Consider the following 25184-nt stretch of genomic DNA (forward strand, 5'->3'; position numbering starts at 1 on the left):
ACTCTGTCTCAAAAATAAATAAATAAAATAAAATTAAAAATAGGAAGATCTGGCAATACTGACCCTTCACTCCTACGTAACAAACCACTGGAGTTCAGTAGTGCTGACTTTTGAGAAGAGGCACTGCTCTCCAGTACCCAAGCCCTCACCTCTTCCTTCTTTATTCTTTATGGCCCTCATGGGCATTTGAACTTTTTACCCCCATCCTATACATTTCTTACTGCTCCCAACTATCAAATATTAGACACTCTGATATACTTATTTCTCTTCCCCTCACTGATTCTGATTTATTCTGTGTGTATTCTTTTTTCCCTCAAATCTATTCATGAAACATCCATATTACTGTCTCAGACTCCAAAGACATGAAATTAGTGCTTATCTAAATCCACAGAACCATCTACTGAGAACATTAATATCAAAACCCTAAGAAATTATTGATAACATTATATGGTCTCATCCATCACCTTTCAGCAAAGCTGTCTCTGCAATGCCACTTTTCTTCAGCTATTTTTTAATTTTCTTTATACCTTTTCTTCAAATACAGAGAATCAGACCATAATAACTTTATGTGACATTTTGATGATGTAACGTTTGGCTCCTCTACATTTCCAATTTTTGCGTTAGAATACCATGTTGTGCTAGATTCTACGGGTCTACAGCAGTCACATGACTCGGTTAAAGGCGATTACTGCCTGTGGCTTCAGCTTCACACAATTATACAGATATGGTTTAAAACCTACTTGTTCCTAAATAAATCTTCTGACCACTTTGCCCTGAAATAATACTACCAGACCAGAATGCTGCATTTCTCATTTCCACTTACATAGTGGCATCTGGATCCCCTATCTGAAAACTACAGAACAATTCAATTCTTTGCATACAGCTCCTCTTACTCACCTAGAATCACTGAACTTATCACCTGAGAATCTAGAATAATGGGATTTGCAACCCCCCACCCTCCAGAACCAGGCCCCACCTCACCTTAGTGGTTAACATTAGAGTTTACTACAATATTAAAAGTAATAGTACGATCTCTTTTTCTCTCTGACCCCAAAAAGGAATAGAACTGAACGGAAATAAAAATGAAATGGAGAGTAGGAGACGTACCGCAGATTGAAACCTCGGTTGCTCTTCCTGGAATAAGAGAGAAAAAAAATAGAAAATATAGAAGTTATTTTTACACTTAACATTCAATAATAAGAAAGAAAATGCCGGCGGCAGAGGAAGCGGAGGGTGGGGAGTCAGCCCGACACCCCTTCCTCCCTCCCCACCCCTTGCCCCCACCCTTCCACCCTCGGCGGGATCCGGTAGCGGGGTAGAGGGGTCCCGAGCGCCGCCCCTCCTTCCGGGATCCGACCTGGGCCAGAGGGGTCCCGAGCACTGTCTCCTCCCTGCAGACCCAGCTCGGGCATCTAGGCACCCCCAACCCCTCTCCGCCCTTCCCCGGCCCCCAGGATCCGCGGGTCACGGGAGGAGAGGATCGCAGTCCGAAGGGGCAGGTCCTGAACGCCGTCCCCTTCCCCTGGATCCGGACAATGGGATTCCGGGCGCCCCCCATCCTTGTCCCCCGGATCCTGAGCCGGGGAAGGTGGGAGCGGGAGGCCGCAGCACCCTCCCCCACGGGAGAAGGTGGGGGTCCCAGAAGCCGCGTGTCTTCCCCCAACCTCCACTCCCAGGAGGCCGCTCCGGCCAGGAGCCGGAGGAGAGCGAACCGGGAACGCGACGGAGGCAGTCCTGGCCCCGAGGGGAAGGGGAAGGAGGCGGCGGCAGCCCGGCCCCCTCCCGCCGTCGCCCCGCTAAGAGCCCCGGCCGCTGTCCCCGCCTGACAACCCGCACGGGAAGGAAGAAGCCCCAGGACTCACGTCGCTCTCCACCTCGATGTCATCGTTATCGCTCATTTCCTACGGCCCAGGGAGCGGCCACTGCAGCGGCGGCGGGGAGGGGAAGGGGTGAAGGGGAGGGGGAAGTCACCGACAACAACAAGCCGAGTCCCCCCCACACACACACTCACTCACTCACTCACTCGCTCTCTCACTCACACACACACACAACACGGGCAAGAACCACCTCCTCACTGCAGCACCGGATCAACGGCGGCACGCACGCCCGGTCGGCCCCCGCCACGTGACCAGGCTCGCAGCGCTGGGGCAGCCGAGACTTGTAGTTCTTGTCCGTCTGACAGACGGCCCGGGTAGCTCCAGAAAAACTACAAATCCCGGAAGAAACCGCATCCAGGCGTCGCCAGCCCGGCTTGTTGACGGAGCCCAAGGCGCCTGCGCGTCCCAGGGAGTGGGCGGGGAGAGCCGCGGCGCGGCGCCTCCTGGGAGTCGTAGTCCGCAGACCGCGAGTTGTCAGGAGATTTTCCTCCCGAGGCGGCAGAGGAGGCTGCTGGGAAGACAGGACACGTGGAGGGAGCTGGAGCTCCTGGAGCCGGGCACCGTCTGCGCGCTGGACGCCGGGCCCAGGGGACTGGGTGGAGTCTCTGGGGGAGTAGCCGGCTGTCTAAATAATGCTGCTTCTCTTTGGTATACTTTGTCTTCTTCATACGGAGCGGTTCCGTTTTGCGCCTAGGGGCGTAACCCGCCCGGGAGGGAATCTGGCTGCGGCGGACCAGGGGGCGCGGCTTGGGATGCCTGCGCGAACCCTCGGGGGCTGGTGGGGAGGTGTCAGTGGCAGGTGTTTCGTGGTGCTACTGGACAGGCAGAATGACGGACCTCGCCGGGCGACCGCTCCCAGCCGCGAGAATCCTGTATTCGTTTATCTGGGAGTGACCATCCTCGCTACTCAGCTACTCACGTGAGGCTCCAGCGTTCACACAACGCGAACCCTCAACCACTATGGACGTGGAAGTAAAAGCCCCTTCAGAGTTTGTTGTAGCCCAGGCAGTTTAGGCAATATCCCAGCTCAGAGTACCATAATTAAGATTGCAAAAAGGATCAATATGGGAAACTTTTGCGGTTCCCTGTCCAGTTAAAATCATATACTGTGGCATGAAGTGTAATCACATCCATTCCGCCGATATTTATTGAACACCTAACATGTGCCACAAGGGGATGCCATAACGGATAAGACCAAAACCATCCCTGCCTTCATGAAGCTCACAGCTGTGCAAGCAAGCGTGCCGGTCCTGCCGCCATTTTAAGAGTGTGCAACAAGTCCCATGGGAAGGAAGAAAACCATAAGAGACACTTTCCACCCTGAGACAAAGTACCCATACTACTCCTTTACATCTGGTCTCCAAAGTGAATGACATCTTGAGCTTTTCCCATGAGTTACTGATTCCCGGATGAATACCATATTATCCCTGACTTTTGAATGTGGAAATTTGGGGATATGTCACACACAATTCTTGTGACACACATTCCTCAACGTGAGCATGTCATCCCTGCTGAAAAGACAAATGTAAATGTGGTAATTTTTCCTTTACATTTTTTCCTTTAATATCTGTTGTATTTCTTTCTCTCTCTCTCTCTTTTTTTTTTTTTGAGACGGAGTCTTGCTTTGTCGCCCAGGCTAGAGTGCAGTGGCGCGATCTTGGCTCACTGCAACCTCCCTCTCCCGGATTCAAGCGATTCTCCTGCCTCAGCCTCCCGAGTAGCTGGGGCAGGCGCCCGCCACCGCGCCCAGCTAATCTTTGTATTTTTAGTAGAGACAGGGTTTCCCCAACTTGGCCAGGCTGGTCTCAAAACTCCTGACCTCGTGATACACCCGCCTCGGCCTCCCAAAGTGCTCACGTGCTCACGCCTATAGCGTGAGCCACCGCTCGCGGTCTAATATCTGTTGTATTTCTTATTCAGTGATCCAGTCCTACTAAGTCTGCACATCTTTGCAAGTGAACTTACCTTTTCTACATGCTTTTGTCTCATAGTGTTCCTTTCCTGCTGAGTTGGGGAGACAGATACAAGCAGACCATTATGTGATAAGAGCTGATGGGCTATTGGGGAGACAGACGGCCACTTTTGAGTGAGTTAATTAACTGGATACTAGAAGTTAAAGCTAATTGATGATTACAACAGACAGTTCTTGGGTGCCTGCTATGAACAGAGCACTCTAGGGCAACCCCGGCTACAAGTTAAAATCATCCTAGGAGCTTAAAAAAATTCCCATCCCCAGGCCACACCCCAAACCAATTAAGCCAGAACCTCTGAAGGGGAGATCCAGACTGAAGGATTTTTTTTTTCCAGACTGAAGGATTGTTTAAAGCTCTTCCGGTAATTCCAGTGTGCACCCAAGACTGAGAACCACAGCTATAGACGATGCCAGAATAAATAAGATAGTTTCCCATTGAATTGTATGCTTTTAAAGAGTGAATTTTATGGTATGTCAATAACTATATTCCAATAAAACTGTTATAAAAGAAAAATAAGATAATCTTTACCCATGTGGAATTTAAAACCTGACAGGAGTAAATTATCAACTCAAATAATTGTGATGAAGACAAATTATGTAAGTGTCAAATCGTTTGTATAGACAGTGAATGCTGTAAGAGCTCAGAGGAGGAAGAAGGAGTGCCAGGTATGAGGTGGGGTTGGGGAGGTGTTGGTGACCAGGGAAGTCTTCTGAGGTTGTCAGTTGCATTAGGGTAAGGGCTGGGTCTGCAAAGACCACGTAACATTTTGCTTATCGTGAATAAGGTGGACTGAGGTGAGGAGGAAAGGCTTTCCTGGTAGGGAGACTGGAGATTTTAACACATCTCCTTTTAGGAATCAATAGAATATGAAGACCTGTCAACCTGATTAAGAAATTTGACCTAATAGACATAACACTGCACCCAACAGTTGTAGAATATGTTGTCTTCAAGCACTCATGGAACATTTACAAAAATTGACCATGTACTTAGCTATAAGGCAAATCTCAACAAGTGGTTTTTTTTGTTTTGTTTTTTTTTTTGAGATGGAGTTTCGCTCTTGTTGCTCAGGCTGGAGTGCAATGGCGTGATCTCGGTTCACCACAACCTCCGTCTCCCGGGTTCAAGCAATTCTCCTGCCTCAGCCTCCCGAGTAGCTGGGATTACAGGCATGAGCCACCACGCCCGGCTAACATTGTATTTTCTGTAGAGATGGAGTGTCTCCATGTTGGTCAGGCTGGTCTCGAACTCCTGACCTCAGGTGATCTGCCTGTCTCGGCCTCCCAAAGTGCTGGAATTACAGGTGTGAGCCACCCTGCCCGGCCAAATCTCAACAAGTTTTAAAGGACTATAATATTAGTGTATTCTTGGACCTAGTGCAATTAAAGTAGAAAAATAACAAAAAGTTAACTAGAAAAGTCTCATACATTTGGGATTTAAGAAACTTTTAGGCCGGGCACAGTGGCTCACTCCTATAATCCTAGCACTTTGGGAGGCCAAGGCGGGAGGATCATTTGAGATCAGGAATTCAAGACCAGCCTGGCCAACATGGGGAAATCCCTTCTCTACCAAAAATACAAAAATTAGCCAGGTGTGGTGGCACACGCCTTTAATCCCAGCTACTGGGGAGGCTGAGGCAGGAGAATCACTTGAACCTGGGAGGTGGAGGTTGCAGTGAGCCTGGGCAATAGAGTGAGACTCAGTCTCAAAAAAAAAAAAAAAAAGCAAACTTTTAAATGACCCAAATGTAGGGATTTTCATGAGTGAGGCACATACACACAGGAAAGAACGAGGCAGATGAGAAGTTTCCTTAGTGTTCCTTTTCAGTGTTTCTCTGAGGTGCATCTAGGACCGCAAGAATTCATTTTCATCCACACTTGAGTGTCTTTGGTAAAACCCCAGGTGAGCTTATCGGGGCTGCACTGCAAACACATCACAAGGAAGCTGGTAAGAAATACAGAACCTCAGGCCCCACCCAGACCTACTAAATCAGATCTACATGATAACATTAGGCCCAGGTAATTCATATGCACATTGGAGTCTGAGAGCTGTGATGAAGAGGGAGTGGAGTAGCGGTGGTGTGAGCAGGTGGATTCCTTCCATTATCTCTTTAGCTCTTTTACAATTTGGCTCCCACACTACCACTTGACTAAAATCACTCTTCCAGGCCACTAGCTACCACTTTGTTGCCAAATCCAAAGCCTTTATCTTATTTGACCTGATGTTGGCCATCTACGCTGTTGGCCACCCCTCTCTTGAAGGCCAAGAATTCCTGTGCTTTTCTCCTTCCCACCATCACTGTTTGCATTCCAGGGACCTTTTGGTTGGCACTTGCCTCTCTGTCTTCCACCCTCTGCCTGCTAGGACCCTCTACCTCCTGAGGCTTTGGTGACCAGCTCTCTGATGGTGACCCCAAGACCACACCTCTCTTTTTAATTCTAGATTGTTATATGCAATTTACTTCTGGACACATTTACTTGAATTATTCCACAGGAAACTCAAAACACAAGGCTTATGGATGAGTGAGAGAAAGCAAGGTTTTCTTTTTTTTCTTTCTTTTTTTATTTCCTGTGACACAGCCCTCAAGAGATCCTGAGAACATTTGTGCCAAAAGCAGGTTTTGATACAGCATTTAGAGTGTGACTCATTCATGTAAAATCGAGTATATCTGTAGGAGCATATATGTGTAGAGAAATATGTAGAATAGTATTAATCAAAAACTTTAATAGCTGGTTGGGCATAGTAGCTCATGCCTATAATCCCAGCACTTTGGAGGCTGAGGTAGGAGGATTGCTTGAGGCCAGGACTTAGAAATCAGCCTGGGCAACATAAGGAGATCTTCATCTTCACACACACACACACACACACACACACACACACACACACACACACACAGAGAAAACATTTTAATAGTGTTTGTTTCCGAGAGGTGGGATTTTCAATGATTTTTTTTTTAACTGAGTAGCATCATTCTCACCAAAATAGTAGAGCTATTAAAAGAAAACTGCTATCTCAATAAGCCCACTATCTTTCCTGAGCAGCAAACTTCTCAAGCCGTAACCCATAGGAAGACAGTCCTAATCATTTCCCATGTCAGTTGTGCTTGCTTTCTCTTTATCTGGGGGAAGGGGTGTGACTATCAAGGTTTCCCACAGGAACCAGCTGACACACTCAAATTAGGATTGTTTGAGTTTTTAATAAAGAGGTTGTTTGCAAATATGTGGGCAGGCTCTAAAGAAACTTCAAGGGATTGCACAGTACCATTGGGAATCTGTTCTCACCCCGAGGCCTACAGGGGAGAGGGGACAGAGTGGTGACCAGAACTGGGGGGTTGGGGGACTGTGTGTGTGGAGAGAGCCCAAGAACAAGAACTTAGACCCATAGCCCAGAGTGGTTGGATCTAGAAGGCCAAATGGAAGATCTCTAAGCACAGTGAGGGACCCTTTCCTCCTCTTCTCGCATTTTTAGAGAAGGCTGAGAACTTCCAATCTACTCTACAGGAAAGGGAAAATATGGGAGGAATACTTCTGGCCTCTCTGCCCTCTCCTTCATTTCCCATTGGTGGGTGAGTGACTGAATCATCAACTTGGTGAGTTGCAAGGAGAAACTGGTCCCATGTGGCTCAGCCCTCTCTCCCTGAGCTGTAGGGAGCTGTCCTTGGGGAAGAGGCTCCCCTCTTCTGTGGGGGGCTGTCCTTGGGGAGGGGGCTCATGTTTGCCCAGTTTTGCTATGACTGTGTGGGTACAGTTAATTCAAGAAATATTAAGGCGGCTGGGCACAGTGGTATACACCTGTAGTCCCAGCTACTTGGCTGAGGCAGGAGGATAGTTTGAGCCTAGGAGTTCAAGGCCAGCCTGGGCAACATAGTGAGACCCTGCCTCAAAACAAAAACAAAGACAAAACTGAAACAAAAAAAAGATTAGAAAAAAAAAAGAGGCCGGGTGCAGTGGCTCACACCTATAATCCCAGCACTTTGGGAGGCCGAGCCGGGCAGATCACCTGTGGTTAGGAGTTCGAGACCAGCCTGGCCAATATGGCGAAACCCCGTCTCTACTAAAAGTACAAAAATCAGCTGGGTGTGGTGGCGGGCGCCTGAAATCCCAGCTACATGGGAGGCTAAGGCAGGAGAATTGCTTGAACCCAGGAGACAGAGGTTGTGCAGTGAGCCAAGATCACACCGCTGCACTCCAGCCTGGGTGACAAGACCAAGACTGTCTCAAAAAAAAAAAAACAAGAAAGAAGAAAAAACAAAAAGAAGGCTGGGCGCAGTGGCTCACACCTGTAATCCCAGCACTTTGGGAGGCCAAGTTGGGTGGATCACCTGAGGTCAGGAGTTGGAGACCAGACTGACCAACATGGAGAAACCCTGTCTCTACTAAAAATACAAAAATTAGCCAGGCGTAGTGGCACATGCCTGTAGTCCCAGCTACTTGGGAGGCTGGGGCAGGAGAATGACGTGAATCCGGGAGGCCGAGTTTGCAGTGAGCTGACGTTGTGCTACTGCACTCCAGCTTGGGCAACACAGCGAGACTCCATCTCAAAAAATAAAATAAAATAAAATAAAATAATGAAAATAAATAATTAAAAAAGAAATGTCAGGGAAGCCACACAGGCTGAACCTTGTTCTCCAATTAAGCCTTATCAGTAATGAAGCTACTACTTTTGTTTCCATCTGTCTGACTGTGTCTCTGTCTGAACTGGTTCCAAATTCGGGGTAGGAGACCTGGTTGCTATTTATTGGCCCTCTTCAACCTCAACATCCCTCCCTCACCTACCAATCCCTCATCTAGTCACTCAGCAAGCCTGCTATGTCCCAGGCCTTTCACACCCCTTGTTTCCACTGCAGATCCTGTCTCATTCAGGCCTCTGCCATCTCTCGTGGGCCACAGCCCCCTGGTGAGTCTCCATGCCACCTGCCATTCTCCACCAGTAGCCACAGTGATCTGTGCAGAATGAAGTATCTTCACTGAGTCGATAAAATGTTTCACTCCCTCCCAGTGACCTGGGGATAAGCCTAGCCTCCTTAGTCTGGCACTTAAGGACCTCCATGATTTGACTCCTGTGCCAACCTCATCTTTCAGCTCCTGCTCTCTCATCCTCCACACTCCAGCCATGTAGAATTTCTTGCCTTTCCCCCAAAGGACCATGTTTTCTTTTGCTTGCAGGAATTTCCACGTGCTGCGCTCTCTGCCTTGAGTGTTATCTCCCCCAAACTCCTCCTACTTATCTCCATTTTATTCTCATCCTTGGGGCTTATCCATCACCTCTTCCTGGAAGTCCTCCTGGATTCTCCAAGGCTGGATTAGGTGCCCATGTATTGTTCCCATTGCACCTGGTGCGTTCCTTCTCATAGGACTATTTTTGTCTTGTGACTTCCTGTTTGCATGTCTCTCTCCTGCACTAGATTGACTGTAAGCTCCTCAAAGTTAGTCCCTCTGCATCCTGGGGTGTCTTTATTCAGGTATACAAGGCTTTGCACTCAGTGGTTTTACTCTTATCTCACTGCCACGTTTGCTGACTCTTCTACCTGATTGGTTGCTGGAGATATTTGGGGTTCAGTTCTTTCCTCTAGATGTTCATGTCCACTGTCATGTATATGTTGATGGTCTTCTAGCTCAGACCTTCCTTGAAGCCCTCCATTCATCCATAGCACTTGATATCTCCTGTTAGGAGATATCATCTCAGACTACCTCTGAGGCAGTAACTATCTCCTGTTAGGAGATAGCACCTCAGACTTACCTCTTCAAAACAACTTTTTTTTTTTTTAAGATATGGGGTCTTGCCCATGTGGCCCAGGCTGGTCTCTACTCAGGCAATCCTCCCACCTCGGCCTCCCAAAGTGCTGGAATTACAGGCGTGGGCCACCACGTCTGACCCTGAAACAACTCTTGCATCCTCCCACACCTCCCTGACCTGGTTTTCCACCTCTTTCCCAAGATGGTGCCACCATCCTCTCAGTTACCAAAACCAGAAACCTGGGAGTGAAATTCTGCTTTTTCTCTCTGCAGTTGTCCCTGAATTCTCACCATGAGCAGGTCCTGTTGGCTTTCCCTCCAGAACAGAGCTCGCTCTCTTTATTCATTTTCTTCCTTTTCTACCATCCCACATTAGTCAAGGAGCCTAGCATGTAGTAGGAATTTAATAAAAAGTTTTTGAATTAATAAAAAGTTGGTTTCCTACTTCTGTACTTTCTCCCATTTTAATCTGTTCTCCACTCAAACAGCCAGCATGATTATTTACAAAGGGAAATCAGATCATGTCGCTCCATGCTTAACCTTCAATGACCTTGACATCACCTTTTTACCAGCCTGTGAGGTCCTGTGTGATCTGGCCCCTGCCTACCTCTCTGACCTCAGCTGTCACTGCCCCCACCTCGTCACTACCCCCAGGTCTGCCCTGGCCTCCCTTCAACTCCTTCCAGTCAGGATCTTTGTGCTTGCAGCTCCCCCTGGCTGGATGCTTGTCACCCTGGCTTTGGAGTGGTCTGCTCACTTTTAGCTGCTCCAAGAGGGCTTCTTACCTTGTCAGGTAGGCTGCATTTATTGCCATAGTTTTATTTGTTTGTCTGTTTGTTTGTTTTGAGATGGAGTCTCGCTCTGTTGCCAGGCCAGGCTGGAGTGCAGTGGTGTGATCTCGGCTCACTGCAACCTCCAACTCCCCAGGTTCAAGCAATTCCCCTGCCTCAGCTTCCTGAGTAACTGATACTATAGGCACGTGCCACCACACCCGGCTAATTTTTTGTATTTTTAGTCGAGATGGGGTTTCACCATGTTGGCCAGGATGGTCTCGATCTCCTGACTTCGTGATCCGCTGGCCTCAGCCTCCCAAAGCGCCGGGATTACAGGCGTGAGCCACCGTGCCCGGACGACATTGATTATTATTTGGTGTTTGTTTATTTATTGGCTGCTGCCTTATTAGACCACGAAGAGCTTTATGAGGCCAGAGACCTTGTCCATTTTGTTCCTAGTCATATCCCTGGCACCTAGCATGTACCTGGCACATGGTAGGCATGCAATATTCTATAGTCTAAATGTTTGTGTTTCTCCAAAGTTCATAAAGTTGAAATCCTATCCCCCCAAGCAATGGTGCAGTGGTATTACAAGGTGGGGCCTTTTGGGAGATAATTAGGTCAGGAGGGCAGAGTCCTCATAGATGGGATAAGAGCCCTTATAAAAGAGGCACGAGGAGCCAGGCGCGGTGGCTCAAGTCTGTAATCCCAGCACTTTGGGAGGCCAATATGGGAAGATTGCTTGAGCCCAGGAGTTTGAGACCAGCCTGGGTGACAGAGCAAGACCCTGTCTGTATAAAAAAAGTAAAATAAAAAAGAATAATAAAAGAGGCACGAGGAAGCTCATCTGCCCTTTCCACTATGTGAGGATGCAGTGAGAAGGTGGTGTTCATGAGGAATGCATTGTCACCAGATACTGAATCTGTTGGTGCCTTGATCTTAGACTTCTCAGCCTCCAGAGCTGAGAGAAATAAATGTTTGTTGTTTATATGCCACCTGGTTTATGGTATTTTGTCATATAGCAGCCTGAATGTTCTAAGACAATACTTGGGGACTGAACCTCACAAATGTTTATTTTAATTTCATCATATTTTACAGACTGCATAAATGTTAATTCACACCTAGAAGTACCTGGAAACAAATCATGAAGATTGTTTCACCTTTGCCAGGGAGCTAAGAAGAGCTTCCCTACCTGGAGGTAAGAGCAACCCATCCTGGGGTTGATGGATAACAAAGAAGCTGTTGGTTCAGGTCCTGTTCCACACAGTGTGCTTGGCAGGGCAGTCCCTGCTAATGATGGCTAGCTTTGAATTATTCTCCAAATGTGTTTACACAATCCTGAGGACTTAGGGGTCATGGTGGAGAGAAGGAGATTAATGTCAAGGGCTGATCTGTGCTTAGTCTATACCTTACTTGAAGTCCTTGAATTAATTTGACTCCTTTGTCAGAAAACCAAAGGCATTTGTTCACAGCTTTTGTAAGAAAAAGCCAGCAGAGGATGTTTTGTTAACACCAGGGTTAGTTCCCTAATATGCATTGTAAGTTTGTTGATGGAAGCTGATCGATCACTTTGGCTACTGTTAATAATATACAATAGATTTTATATGATACAGGATAAATTTTAATATAATGGAATAATATTGCACCCATTATAATATGTCCCATGCTATAGTCAAAGCCCAACTTACAAAGAACAAACAAACAAAAAATCACAGATCTTTAATGGAGATGTTTGAGGTTGAACAATAACTTCTTTTTTTTTTTTTTTTTTGAGACGGAGTTTCACTCTTCTTGCCCAGGCTGGAGTAAAATGGCGCGATCTCGGCTCACTGCAACCTCTGCCTCCTGGGTTCAAACGATTCTCCTGCCTCAGCCTCCCTAGTAGCTGGGACTACAGGTGCGCGCCACTGCACCCTGCTAACTTTTTGTATTTTTAGTAGAGACAGGGTTTCACCATGTTGGCTAGGCTGGTCTTGAAACTCCTCACCTCAGGTGATCCACCTGCCTTGGCCTCCCAGAGTGCTGGGATTAAAAGCGTGAGCCACCGTGCCCAGCCCGGAACAATAACTTCTGTTTAAAATATAATTATGTCAGGGTCTCCATTCTGATGCTCTCCAAATTGCAAAATGTAGTTCAACAGACAGTTTAGAAGTGTTAACAGAAAAAATTATTCAATAACACTTGTTAAAGCACAGTAAGGAAGACTTTATTCAGGACCACCAAGTATGGGGACCACCGCAACTGGGTCTTGCAGAGGGGTAGAGAGATTGGGCTCAATGGGAGTTTGTAGCCAAGGAGCACTATAGGGATCAGTGGGTAGAAAATTACCAAGAAGAAACATCAGAGGTAAGGGAGATTCTGGCCAAACATACCTAATAGGATTCTTGCTGAAGACAGGCCAGGGTGATTAAACATTGCCTGGGGAATAATGGAGGATGAGGAACCTGATCAGATATTGAAGATGATATTGAGGATAGGACCTTCTTGATAAACGGACTTAGGGTTCTTTGCTAAAACCGGATTTTACAAGGAAGTGCACAGATGGGCCTAGCAGAAAATTCAGAAGCCTGAAAAAGGTATGGCCAAGCAAAGAATCTTTGTCAGAAGTCACTGCTGAGAAGTGTGACAGATTGCCCAGCTTTGACCCTGCTTTTTTCTTATCAAACCAAGAATATTTTGCCTACAAACTCCAAGTTCCTTTTATTTCAGAGTAACATGCCTGGGGCAGTTGGTTCCTCCAAACAGGTATTCCTTGTCTCCTCCCTGTGACAAAACTTGGGACTTTGAAAGGAGGTGGCTCTCTGGAGCTTTGCAGAATTCAGACACCCATTGCCAAACCTTTTTTTTTTTTTTTGAGACAGGATCTCACTCTCCCACCTCCTGGGCTCAAGCGATCCTTTCACCTCAGCCTCTTGTGGCTGGGACCACAGGCATGCGCCACCACACTGAGCTAATTTTAAAATTTTTTATAGAAATGGGGTTCCGCTATGTTGCCCACACTGGTCTCTTGAACTTCTGGGTTCAAGGGATCTACCCACTTCAGCCTCCCAGAGTGCTGGGATTACAGGTGTGAGCCACACCACACCTGGCCCAAATTTTTAGTTAACAAATTAATTTATCAATTATTGGTGTTATTTAGACTGATGACTTAAAACATTGGATATTCATGGGAAAGAGAGGGTGGGAGAGAGAAGTAACTGCAGGGGCTAAAGTCTTGGAGGCCTCACCAAATCAGAATGTAAATAGCTCCAGGCAAGGGGCTATTTGAGTTCCACTCCCCTCCACCAGCCTTACCTTCCCCCAGCACAAAGCAGAGAATCTGCCCTAGATGATAGATATATGGGGATAAAATGAGATCAGATATGTGGCAGGATTTTGTTTTACTTTTCTTTTAATTGGGGCATAATTTACATAAAGTAAAATTTAGGGTGCAGCTCTGCCAGTTTTGACAAACAAATACAGTTATGCAAACTAGCACAATGAGGATACAGAACAGTTCCATCAACCCCTAAAATCCAGGTATGTTGGAATCCAGACAATGGACCCTTATAACATGTCCCCTCTGCCAGCCTACTGGCCTTTATCTACTGATAGTTACTAGTTACTAACACTCTTCAGATTGCACCTTCTGCTTTTCCTTGCACACAAGAACTGGACCAAGAACATTGGGCAGAACTAAGGCTTTTTGCTAGGCAGCCCTGAGCCCTTGTGCTGCTGCTCTCTCACGGGGCTTCTCTTCTAGGCACAGTCCTGGGCTCTCGACCTTACTGGCTTCCTCAGAACCATGCCATAAATTACATATCATTATCTTTAGAGATATTCTGGGAAGAAAGCCTCTTGTCAATCTAACTGTATGTGACAAAGGGGTGTGGAATGACCATCCTTTCCTAGTTTGAGAAGGACTGAAAATGTTGTGCCAAGATACAGACTCCCTCTCCACTTTTTGCATTGATGTGGGTCCATTCTCACATTCACATGGAGGCACAATTTTAGGGAGATAATGTTGAGTGCTTCAGAAAACCTTGGAACCCTAACATCCACAGAGACATTGCTTGTCACTGACAGGGGGAGATCACATAGTCTCATCCCTTGTATCCACTAAAATAGATCACTGCTGTGCTGCAGTCCTGACTCCACCACTTATGGGTTGTGTGACCTTGGACAAGATGATTAACTCTCTGTGCCTATGTTTCTCTGTGCATAAGTGATACTTACTATGGGGGCTAAAGTAACTCCATCATGGATGCTAATCTGCCATATTGACTTCTGATTAACCCTAGTTCTGGGAATGCCTCTAAGATTTCTCCTTTCATGTACTAACTATAAATCCTGTCCTCAGATGGGTGTGGTGGCTCATGTCTGTAAACCCAGCACTTTGGGAGGCCGTGACGGGCAGATCATCTGAGGTTGGGAGTTCGAGACCAGGCTGGCCAACATGGTGAAACCCCGTCTCTACTGAAAATACAAAAATTAGCTGGGCGTGGTGGCACACGCCTGTAATCCCGCTACTCGGGAGGCTGAGGCAGGGATAATTGCTCAAACCCAGGAGGTGGAGGTTGCAGTGAGCCGAGATTGTGCCATTGCACTCTAGCCTGGGTGATAGAGCGAGACTCTATCTCCAAAAAACGAAACAAAACAAAACAACAAAAATCCTGTCCTTAGGCATAAACACATACATCCTGCCCCGGCCGGGTGTGGTGGCTCACACCTGTAATCCCAGCACTTTGGGAGGCAGAGGGGCGCAGATCACAAGGTCAGGAGTTCGAGACCAGCATGGCCAATATGGTGAAACCCCATCTCTACTAAAAATACAAAAATTAGTTGGGCGTGGTGGTGGGCATCTGTAGTCCCAGCTACTCAGGAAACTGAGGCAGAAGAATCGCTCAAAACCGGAAGGTGGAGGTTGCAGTGAGCCGAGATCGTGCCATTGCACTCTAGCCTGGGAGACAGAGAGAGACTCTGTCTCAAAAACAAAAAACAAACAAACAAAAATCCTGCCCTGTATTAGTCCATTCTCCCATTGCTATAAAGAACTACCTGAGACAGGGTAATTTACAAAGAAAAGAGGTTTGATTGACTCATGGTTCTGCAGGCTGTACGGGAAGCATGGCTGGGGAGGCCTCAGGAAACTTAAAATCACCACGGAAGGCAAAGGGGAAGCAAGCATGTGTTACACGGCGGGAGAATGAGGAACAGAGAGAAGGGGGAGGTGCTACACATTTTTAAACAACCAGATCTCGTGAGAACTCACTATCACCAGAACAGCAAGGGAAAAGTCTGTCTTCATGATCCAATCACCTCCCACCAGCCCCCTCCTCCAGCATTGGGGATTACAATTTGACGTCAGAGTTAGGCCACGACACAAATCCAAACCATATCATGCCCTTAAGCAAATTCTCTATGGTATATAAGCCCTGGATCTGGGGGATAACCTTGAGGGGATCCACCATCCCAAGACTTGGTTTCTGTTAATAAGTTTCTACTAAATGTTTCTTTCTGAGAAACTGGATTTGTCAGGCTCTTTCTATGGCCTTTCAGCTTCCTCAGTCTTTGGGGGTAGGTTTGCAGAGACCTGCTGACTACAGAACATTTACACATGGGGTGTTTTAAGGATTGGATGAATGATGATGAGAGCACAGTGCCAGGCAAATAGTAAGTGCTCAATAAACAATAGCTTAACATTAATACAACACAAAGATTTCTTTTATCTATTTTTGTTTTTGTTTTTGAGACAGAGTCTTGCTCTGCTGCCTAGGCTTGAATGCAGCAGCGTGATCTCAGCTCACTGCAACCTCTGCCTACCAGGCTCAAGAGATCCTCCCATCTCAGCCTCCCATGTAGCTGGGACTAGAGGCATGTACCAGCACACCAAGCTAATTTTTGTATTTCTTGAGATGGTGTTTTGCCATGTTGCCCAGGCTGGTCTCAAACTCCTGGATTCAAGCCATCCGCCTGCCTCAGCCTCCCAAAGTGTTGGCATTACAGGCATGAGCCACTGCACCTTGCTTAATCCAGAGATGTTAAGTGACTTACTTCTTTTTTTTTTTTTTTTTTTTTTTTCTGTAACTGAGTCTTGCTCTGTCGCCTGGGCTGGAGTGCAGTGGCACAATCTCAGCTCACTGCAACCTCCAGCTCCCAGGTTCAAGCAATTCTCCTGCCTCAGCCTCCTGGATAGCTGGGATTACAGGCATGTGCCACCATGCGTGGCCAATTTTTTGTATGTTTAGTAGAGACAGGGTTTCACCATGTTGGTCAGGCTGGTCTCCAACTTCTGACCTCAAGTGATCCAGCTGCCTCAGCCTCCCAAAGTGCTGGGATTACAGGCGTGACCCACTGCGCCCACATTTTATTTTACTTTTATTTTTAGAGATGAGGATTCTCACTATGTTGCCCAGGCTGGTATCAAATTAGGCTGGGCTCTAGTGATCCTCCCAAAGTGCTGGGATTACAGATGTAAGCTATCACGCCCAGCCTCAATAAATTTCTTAATAATAGTAACAATGATAGCCATGGTACTAAGCACCTTCCAGGTCCCAAGTGCTGTGCTGTGTCCTGCATCATACCACAGAAACCTCCCAGCAGCCCAGCAAAGATGAAACAGGCTGGGCAAAGTCAAGTAACTTGTCCAACAACACTTGGCAAGTAGGTGGCAGAACCAGGACCTGAGCCCAGGTTTCTGACACTGAAATGCATGTGCTCTTAACCATGGCACTGCTGCCTTGGATTAGAAACATAGTAAAGAATTTTAGAATGTGAAGGGCCCTACCAAAGTAGTTCTAGATGACAAGGATTATTTCTTTTCTTTCTTTTTTTTTTTTTTTTTGAGACAGAGTTTCACTCTTGCTGCCCAAGCTGGAGTACAATGGCACAATCTCAGCTCACTGCAACCTCCACGTCCCGGGTTTAAGTGATTCTCCTGCCTCAGCCTCCCAAGTAGCTGGGATTACAGGCATGAGCCACTGTGCCCGGCCTACAAGGATTATTTCCTATTTAGAGATGGTGACATTCTTGCAAAGTATGTAGACTGAAATAAATCACCATTGAAATAGCATCAACATGAACCTGCCCATCCCACTGAAGTTCCAAAATGTTTCATCATGTATAATTTCCATGTCTCTCTTTGATAACAAACTAATGATATCTAAACTAATGACAAAAAAAAAAAGAAAAATAATGTGAAAGGCCCTGAGAAACCCCAAACCACAGCTTTCGATCAACCACAGCATAGTGGCTGCGACCTCTCCAGTTCTGTCAGCTTGTCGCCGACTCCAGTTTGTAGAACAGTGATATGGAGAACTCCAGCTTGTTAATTCCTTATGTGGATTGAGAGCGTTTTGTGGTCAGCACAGTCTGAAGCTGCCATGTACTTCACCAAGACAGGTGTTCCGGGGTGTCAGGGGAGAGAAGAGCAGCGGTCTGTGAACGAGAACCTGGGTGTCTAGAGCACTCAGGTGCTCTTTCTAGGGGTTAGTGGGCAAACGCCACCCACACTGTCATGTAAGTTTCCACAATCCAGTTGTCACTTCCAGCTGTCAATGCTGAACTTCATGCTCCTGTCATTCCACTTTGGGCTTGGTAGAGATAGCAGCCCCTGGCGCAGGCTGTCTTGGCTGAATACATCTTACCCTCTCCTTCTGATCACTGCCAGTCGCTTGTGTGACCTTGAAAAGGTCTCTCAAGCATTAGTAGAACTGTTTAAGCTCGAAGTATATTGATTAAAATAATAGGAATTATAATGTGTGAACAGTTGCTCGGTATTTATAGAAATATTTTCTTCTAGGACACAGTCCTCCCTTTCTCCCCAGATCCTGTAGTGAAACTACAGGTCAAATGCTGTGGCAATTCAAGAGGATGAGAGGAAATATGCTTTGAAATAGGAGGAGAAACTGACCTGGCTGGTTTGGTAAGAGGTCCAAGGAACACAGTGTCCTTTGGACGCTGACAGCTGCTGGAAGATGTCTGTTCTTCTAGTCCGTCAGGCCGACCCTCTCTGGCTAGCTGACCTATGGCAAGCAGAAGTGGTCAACATAATGGAAAGCCCATTCCATCCTTGACAGTGAGATGTGCTGATGTGGGAGAGGAGAGAGATTTTAATCTACTGATAAAAGAGGAAAAGATGTCCAGAATGAAAAGTAATATGAATGAGGCAGGTTACAAAACAATATGTACTGTGGTATCATATTTACATATTTTTACAAATATAAATGAGTATATAAAAATAATCTGGAATAATAGTTACAAACTGTTAATAGAGCTAGGATTGAAAATGGCAAAGAGGAAATTTTTTTAAATTTTGTATATTTTTATATTCTTTGAGTTTTTTCTAAAGATAATGCATTACTTCCCCCGACCCCTAAAATATTTTTTGGTACTTATTATATTATTTTTTAAAAAGTTAGCTTCATTGAAGTAACACTTACATATAGTAAAATCACCCTATTAAAACTCTAGGGTGGGCTGGGTGCGGCGGCTCACGCCTATAATCTCAGCACTTTAGGAGCCGAGGCAGGTGGATCATGAGGTCAGGAGTTCAAGACCAGCCTGACCAACATGTTGAAACCCCATCTCTACTAAAAATACAAAAATTAGCCAGACGTGGTGGCACACACCTGTAATCTCAGCTACTCAGGAGGCTGAGGCAGGATAATTGCTTGAACCCAGGAGGCGGAGGTTGCAGTGAGCCGAGATCACGCCATTGCACTCCAGCCTGGGTGACAGAGCGAGACTCCATCTCAAAAAAAAAAAAAAAAAGTCTATGGTGCTGGGCACAGTGGCTCATGCCTGTAATCTCAGCACTTTAGGAGGCCAAGGCAAGAGAATCCCTTGAGCCCAGGAGTTTAAGTCCAGCTTGGACAACATAGTGAGACCCTGTCTCTACAAAAAATTTTAAAAAGTTAACCACATGTGGTGGCATGCGCCTGTAGTCTCAACTACTTGGGAGGTTGAGGTGGGAGGATCACTTGAGCCCAGGAGATTGAGGCTGCAGTGAGCTATGATTGTGCTACCGCACTCCAGCCTGTACAACAGAGTGAGACCCTATCTCAAAAAAAAAAAAGTCTATGGTTAGATGAGTTTTGAGAAATGTACACAGTCATGTAACCACCACCTGAATCAAGATATAGAACACTTCCAGGCCAAGTGTGGTGGCTCCTGCCTGTAATCCCAGCACTTTGGGAGGCTGAGGCGGGTGGATCACCTGAGGTCAGGAGTTCAAGACCAGCCTGGCCAATATGGTGAAACCCCGTCTCTACTAAAAGTACAAAAAATGAGCTGGGCATGGTGGCAGACCCCTGTAATCCCAGCTACTCGGGAGGCTGAGGCAGGACAATCACTTGAACCTGGGAAGCAGAGGTTGCAGTGAGCTGAGATCATGCCATTGCACTCCAGCCTGGGCAACAAGAGTGAAACTCCGTCTCAAAAAAAAAACAAAACAAACACTTCCACCACATTCAAATTTCTCTCCTGCCCTTTTGCAGTCCATCTCCTGTCTCCACTCCCCACTCCAGGTGACCACTGATCTGATTTCTGTCCCTATTGTTTAATCTCTTTTAGAATGTCATGTAAATGGAATCATACTGTAAGCATGTACATTTTTGTGCCTGGCTTATTTCACTTAGCAAAATGCTATACAGACTCACCCATCATGATGCTTGTAGAGATTTGTTTCTTTTTTCTTTTCTTTTCTTTTTTTTTTTTTTTGTTGCCCCGGCCTGGGCAACAGGGTGAGACTCCGTCTCAAAAAAAAAAAAAAAAAAAAATCTGGGTTATCTATTATTGAATTATAAGTTCTTAATATATTCTGGATATAAATTCTTTATCACAGATGTGTTTTTGCAAATATTTTCTCCCAGTTTGTGGCTTTTTACTTTTTTTCTTTTTTGAAAGCAGCTAAGACCTGAATTTTTATTCTCTGAACAGTGTCTTTTTTTTCTTTTTTTTTTTGAGACAGAGTCTTGCTCTGTCACCCAAGCTGGAGTACAGTGGTGTGATCTCAGCTCACTGCAACCTCTGCCTCCCAGGTTCAAGTGATTCTCAGCCTCAGCCTCCAGAGTAGCTGGAATTACAAGCGTGTGCCACCACATCCAGCAAATTTTTGTATTTTTAGTAGAGACAGGATTTCACCATGTTAGCCAGGCTCGTCTCAAACTCCTGACCTCAAGTGATCTGCCCTCCTCGGCCTCCCAAAGTTCTGGGATTACAGGTGTGAGCCACCATGCCTGGCCCGTGAACAGTGTCTTTTGAACAGCAAAAGTTTTAAGTTTTGATAAAATGTATTTTTTTTCTTGAGTGGTTTGTCCTTTTTTTGTTCTATTTAAGAAATCTTTGCCTAACTGAAGGTGACACAGATTTTTCTTATGTTTTCTTTTAGTACTTTACAGTCATAGCTCTTATATTTAGGTTTATGGTTCATTTAGAGTTAAATTTTTAAGTTTTATTGAAATATAATTCATATATCACACACTGAATCTATTCTAGTGTAGAATTCAATGGTTTTTAGTATATTTACAGGGTTGTGTAGTCACCATCATGATCTAATTTTGAACATTTGTGTCAACCCAAAAAGAAACCCTATGCCCATTAGTAGTGACTTTTCATTTCTTCTCCCATCTCCTCAGCTATAAGCAATCATTAATCTACTTTCTGTCTCTATAGATTTGCCTATTGAGTTAATTTTTTATATGATGCAAGGTCAGAGTCAAATTTCATTTCTTTGCACATTTATGTCCAATTGTTCTAGCATCACCATTTGTTGAAAAGGCTATCCTTTCTCCATTGGAACTATTTACCTTGGCATCTTTGTCTATACCAATTGACTTATATGTGTGGATCTATTTTTGAACTTTTTTTTTTTTTTGAGACGGAGTTTTGCTCTTGTCACCCAGGCTGGAGTGCAGTGGCATGATCTTGGCTCACTGCAACCTCCGCCTCCCGGGTTCAAGCAATTCTCCTGCCTCAGCCTCCCGAGTAGCTGGGATTACAGGCACCTGCCACCATGCCCAGCTCATTTTTGTGTGTGTTTTTAGTAGAGACAGGGTTTTGCCAGGTTGGCTAGGCTGGTCTTGAACTCCTGACCTCAGGTGATCCACCTGCCTCAGCCTCCCAAAGGGCTGGGATTACAGGCGTGAGCCACCCTGCCTGGCCTATTTTTGAACTTTCTGTTCTATTCCATCAGTCTGTCTACCAGGTGCTAAAACGACACTGTTTTGATTATTATAAATTTGTAAGCGATATGAAATGTGGTAATGTGAGTCCTCCAGCTTTGTTCTTTTTCAAAATAGCTTTGACTAGCCCAAGTTGTTTTCATTTCCATACAAAGTTTGGGATCAGCTTGTCAATTTCTAACATAAAAATACTAGGCTGTGGGATTTTTATTGTGATTACTTTGAATCTTTAGGTTAATTTAGGGAAAGCTGACGTTTTAAGAATATTGAGTCTTCTGATTCATGAACATGGTATACCTCTCCATTTATTTAGGTTTTAATTTTTTCAGCAATATTTTTTAGTTTCCAGTATAAGATCTTGCATGTTTTGTCAGATTTATCCCCAAGAATTTTATGTTATTTATTCTAAAGTAAATGTAATTTAAAAATTTTTAATTTCTAAATGTTTATTATTAGTATCTTGAAATATAATTTTTGTATTCTGTGACTACTAAATTCACTTATTAGTTCATGGTTTTGTATATCCTTTAGGATTTTCTATATTGATGATAACATTTTTATTTCTTTATTTCTAAATAGTATGTATTTTATTTCTTTCTCTTGACTTATTGTACTGGCAAGGACACCAGTTCAGTGTCATATAGAAGGTGTGAGGACAGATATCTTGCTGTGTTCTCAATTTCAGGGAAAATATTTGCTTTTTCATTAAGTATGTTGTTCTTTTTGTTTTGTTTTGTTTTGTTTTTGAGATGGAGTCTCACTCTGTCACCCAAGCTGGAGTGCAGTGGTGCAATCTTGGCTCACTGCAACCTCCGCCTTCCAGGTTCAAGCAATTCTCTGCCTCAGCCTCCCAAGGAGCTGGGATTACAGGCACCTGCCATCATACCCTGCTAAGTTTTGTATTTTTAGTAGAGACGGGGTTTCACCATATTGGCCAGGCTGGTCTTGAACTCCTGACATCATGATCTACCCACCTCGGCCTCCCAAAGTGCTGGGATTACAGGTGTGAGCCACTGCGCCCAGCCAGTATGTTGTTCTTTATCATTTGAGAAAGTTATCTTCCATTCCCAGTTACATGAGTGGTTTTTATCATGAAAAAATGCTAGATTTTGGCAAATGCTTTTATGGCCATACCTTTATTAGTTTGTTAATGTGCTAAATTACATTGATTGAGTTTTTTATATGTTGAACCAACATTCAAAACCAGGAAGCCAGCTTTGCATTCCTGGGATAAACCCTACTTGGTCATGATGTACTATGCTTTTTATGTATTACTAGATTTGATTTTCTTTTTTTTTTTTTTTTTTTTTTTTTTTAGACTTGCTCTGTCTTGCTCTGTTGCCCAGGCTGGAGTGCAATGGTGCGATCTCAGCTCACTGCAACCTCCACCTCCCTGGTTCAAGTGATTCTCCTGCCTCAGCCTCCTGAGTAACTAGGATTACAGGCACATGCCATCATGTCCTGCTAATTTTTGTATTTTTGTAGAGACAGGGTTTCACCATGTTTGCCAGGCTGGTCTCAAACTCCTGACCTCAGGTGATCCACCCGCCTCAGCTTCCCAAAGTGCTGGGATTACAGGAGTGAGCCACCACACCCGGCCCTTATTTGCTAATATTTTGTTAAGAATTATCCTATTTAGATTCATAAGAATATTGGCCCATGGTTTTTGTATTTTTCCTTTTGTAACGTCTTTTCTGATTTGGTATCAGAATAACAACGGGAGAAATGTTCTCTCTCCTCTTCTGTTTTCTGGGAGAGTTTGTATAAAATCAGCACAATTTCTTATTTGTTCTTCATTTTTTAGTTTGAATATGTCTATCTTATTTGAATTTTTTCTAAATAAAATGCAATACTTTAAAAATATTTTTTTACATGACACAGCCCTAAGGAGATCCTGGGAACATGTGCCCAAAATGCAATACTTAAAAAAAAAAATTCTACTTTGAAATAATGTTGTACTTACAGAAAGGTTACAGAAATCCTATCAAGTCTTCCTATATACCTTTCACCTAGATTGCCTTAATAGTAACATCTTACATAATCATAGTAGAATGATCAACATCATAAAATTAACATTGACATAACATTATTAACTAATAATAACATTAGTAGTAGTAGTAGTAGTAGTATGCCTTATTCCAGTTTCATCATTGTCTCACTAATGTTCTTTTCTGGCCCAAGATTCCACATTGCATTTAGTTGTCCTGTCTCCTTCTTTTTTTGTTTTTTCATTAAAATTTGTATTTTTTCGGCCAGGCGCGGTGGCTCACGCCTGTAATCCCAGCACTTTGGGAGGCTGAGGCAGGCGGATCACGAGGTCAGGAGATCAAGACCATCCTGGCTAACACAGTGAAACCCCGTCTCTACTAAAAATACAAAAAAATTAGCCAGGTGTGGTGGCAGGTGCCTGTAGTCCCAGCTACTCAAGAGGCTGAGGCAGGAGAATGACGTGAACCTGGGAGGTGGAGCTTGCAGTGAGCAGAGATGGCACCACTGCACTCCAGCCTGGGCGACAGAGTGAGACTCTGTCTCAAAAAAAAAAAAATTTTTTTTTCAAGGTTTGGGTGCACTGTTCCTGGAAGTACTGCAATATCAGGTCAATGTGTGGAGTGGATGTAGCAAGCTCCTATTCCATCTCCTGTTTCCAAAAATCCATTTAATATATTGTCCTTGGATAGCGGACATATCAGATATGAAACTGATAAAAACAGATACTATACTTGATCTTAGCCAAAAGGCCAAGAAGTGATCCTTAGTTTCCTTCTAAGAGAGTTTCTTAGTCTTTCTTTATTGTTCATGATATTTGCATTAATTTTTTAATTAAAAAATAATCAGGGAGGCTGGGTGCAGTGGCTCACACCTGTAATCCCAGCACTTTGGGAGGCCGAGGCGGGTGGATCACCTGAGGTCAGGAGTTCAAGACCAGCTTGGCCAACATGGCAAAACCCCATCTCTACTAAAAATACAAAAAATTAGCTGGGCTGTAATCCTAGCTACTCAGGAGGCTGAGGCAGGATAATTGCCTGAACCTGGGAGGTGAAGGTTGCAGTGAGCCGAGATTGCACCATTGCACTCCAGCCTGGGCAACAAGAACAAAACTCCATCTCAAAAAAAAAAAAAAAAAATCAGGGAAATGTTTCCCTCTCTTCTTCATTTGCTTCCTTTGAATATTTTAGTCTAAAGCCATTAGGTTGGGTTGAACAAAATCTGTATCAGTGGGGCATGTTGTAGTGGCATTTTGGGGGCCTGTCATGGGGTGCATTAGTCTGTTCTCACATTGCAATAAAAAATACCTGAGGTAGTAGGGCACAGTAGCTCATGCCTGTAATCCCAGCACTTTGGGAGGCTGAGGCAGGAGGATTGCTTGAGGTCAGGAGTTCAAGACCAGCCTTGCCAATATGGTGAAACTCCATCTCTACTAAAAATGCAAAAATTAGCTGGGCGTTTTGGGTGCCTGTAATCCCAGCTACTTGGGAGGCTGAGGCACGAGAATCACTTGAACCTCGGAGGCGGAGGTTGCAGTGAGCCAAGATTGAGATAGCGCCACTGCACTCCAGCCTGGGCAACAGAGCAAGACTGCCTCAAAAAACAAAAACAAACAAACAAACAAAACCTGAGGCTTAATTGGCTCATGGTTCTGCAAGCTGTACAGGACACATGATGCTGG

The 25184-nt window shown here is 45.0% G+C and overlaps 1 protein-coding gene, 1 long non-coding RNA gene and 1 other non-coding gene across 14 annotated transcripts in view; 1 reads left to right on the forward strand and 2 right to left on the reverse strand.

The window, feature by feature from the left end:
• MAX (MYC associated factor X) overlaps positions 1 to 2740 on the reverse strand; it is a 99028-nt gene extending 96288 nt beyond the window's left edge. For 5 of the 12 annotated variants that reach the window (XR_001709199.4, XR_674130.5, XM_003314383.7 and 2 more), the window contains exons 1-2: positions 1863 to 2364; positions 1108 to 1134 (exon numbers count right to left, since the gene is read on the reverse strand). Coding sequence is in view for 8 of the 12 variants with exons in the window: in XM_003314383.7 (XP_003314431.1) it covers positions 1108 to 1134; positions 1863 to 1898 (63 nt within the window). In the remaining 4 variants the exon portion in view is untranslated. Of the gene's footprint in view, positions 1 to 1107; positions 1135 to 1862 lie in introns of all 12 variants that reach the window. The other 7 variants (XR_008539252.2, XR_010151149.1, XM_003952511.6 and 4 more) reach the window with 5 other exon arrangements.
• Positions 2731 to 4352, forward strand: LOC134808363 (uncharacterized). Its single transcript, XR_010151151.1, has 3 exons — positions 2731 to 3402; positions 3869 to 3963; positions 4185 to 4352. It is a non-coding gene; the product is annotated as an uncharacterized LOC134808363 (long non-coding RNA).
• A 19724-nt stretch (positions 4353 to 24076) lies between these two features.
• On the reverse strand, positions 24077 to 24267 carry LOC112205501 (U2 spliceosomal RNA). Its single transcript, XR_002939451.1, has one exon. It is a non-coding gene; the product is annotated as a U2 spliceosomal RNA (small nuclear RNA).
• Positions 24268 to 25184: the final 917 nt, after the last annotated feature.

The sequence above is a fragment of the Pan troglodytes genome, chromosome 15 (genome assembly GCF_028858775.2).
Source record: "Pan troglodytes isolate AG18354 chromosome 15, NHGRI_mPanTro3-v2.0_pri, whole genome shotgun sequence".
Taxonomy (NCBI): Eukaryota; Metazoa; Chordata; class Mammalia; order Primates; family Hominidae; genus Pan; species Pan troglodytes.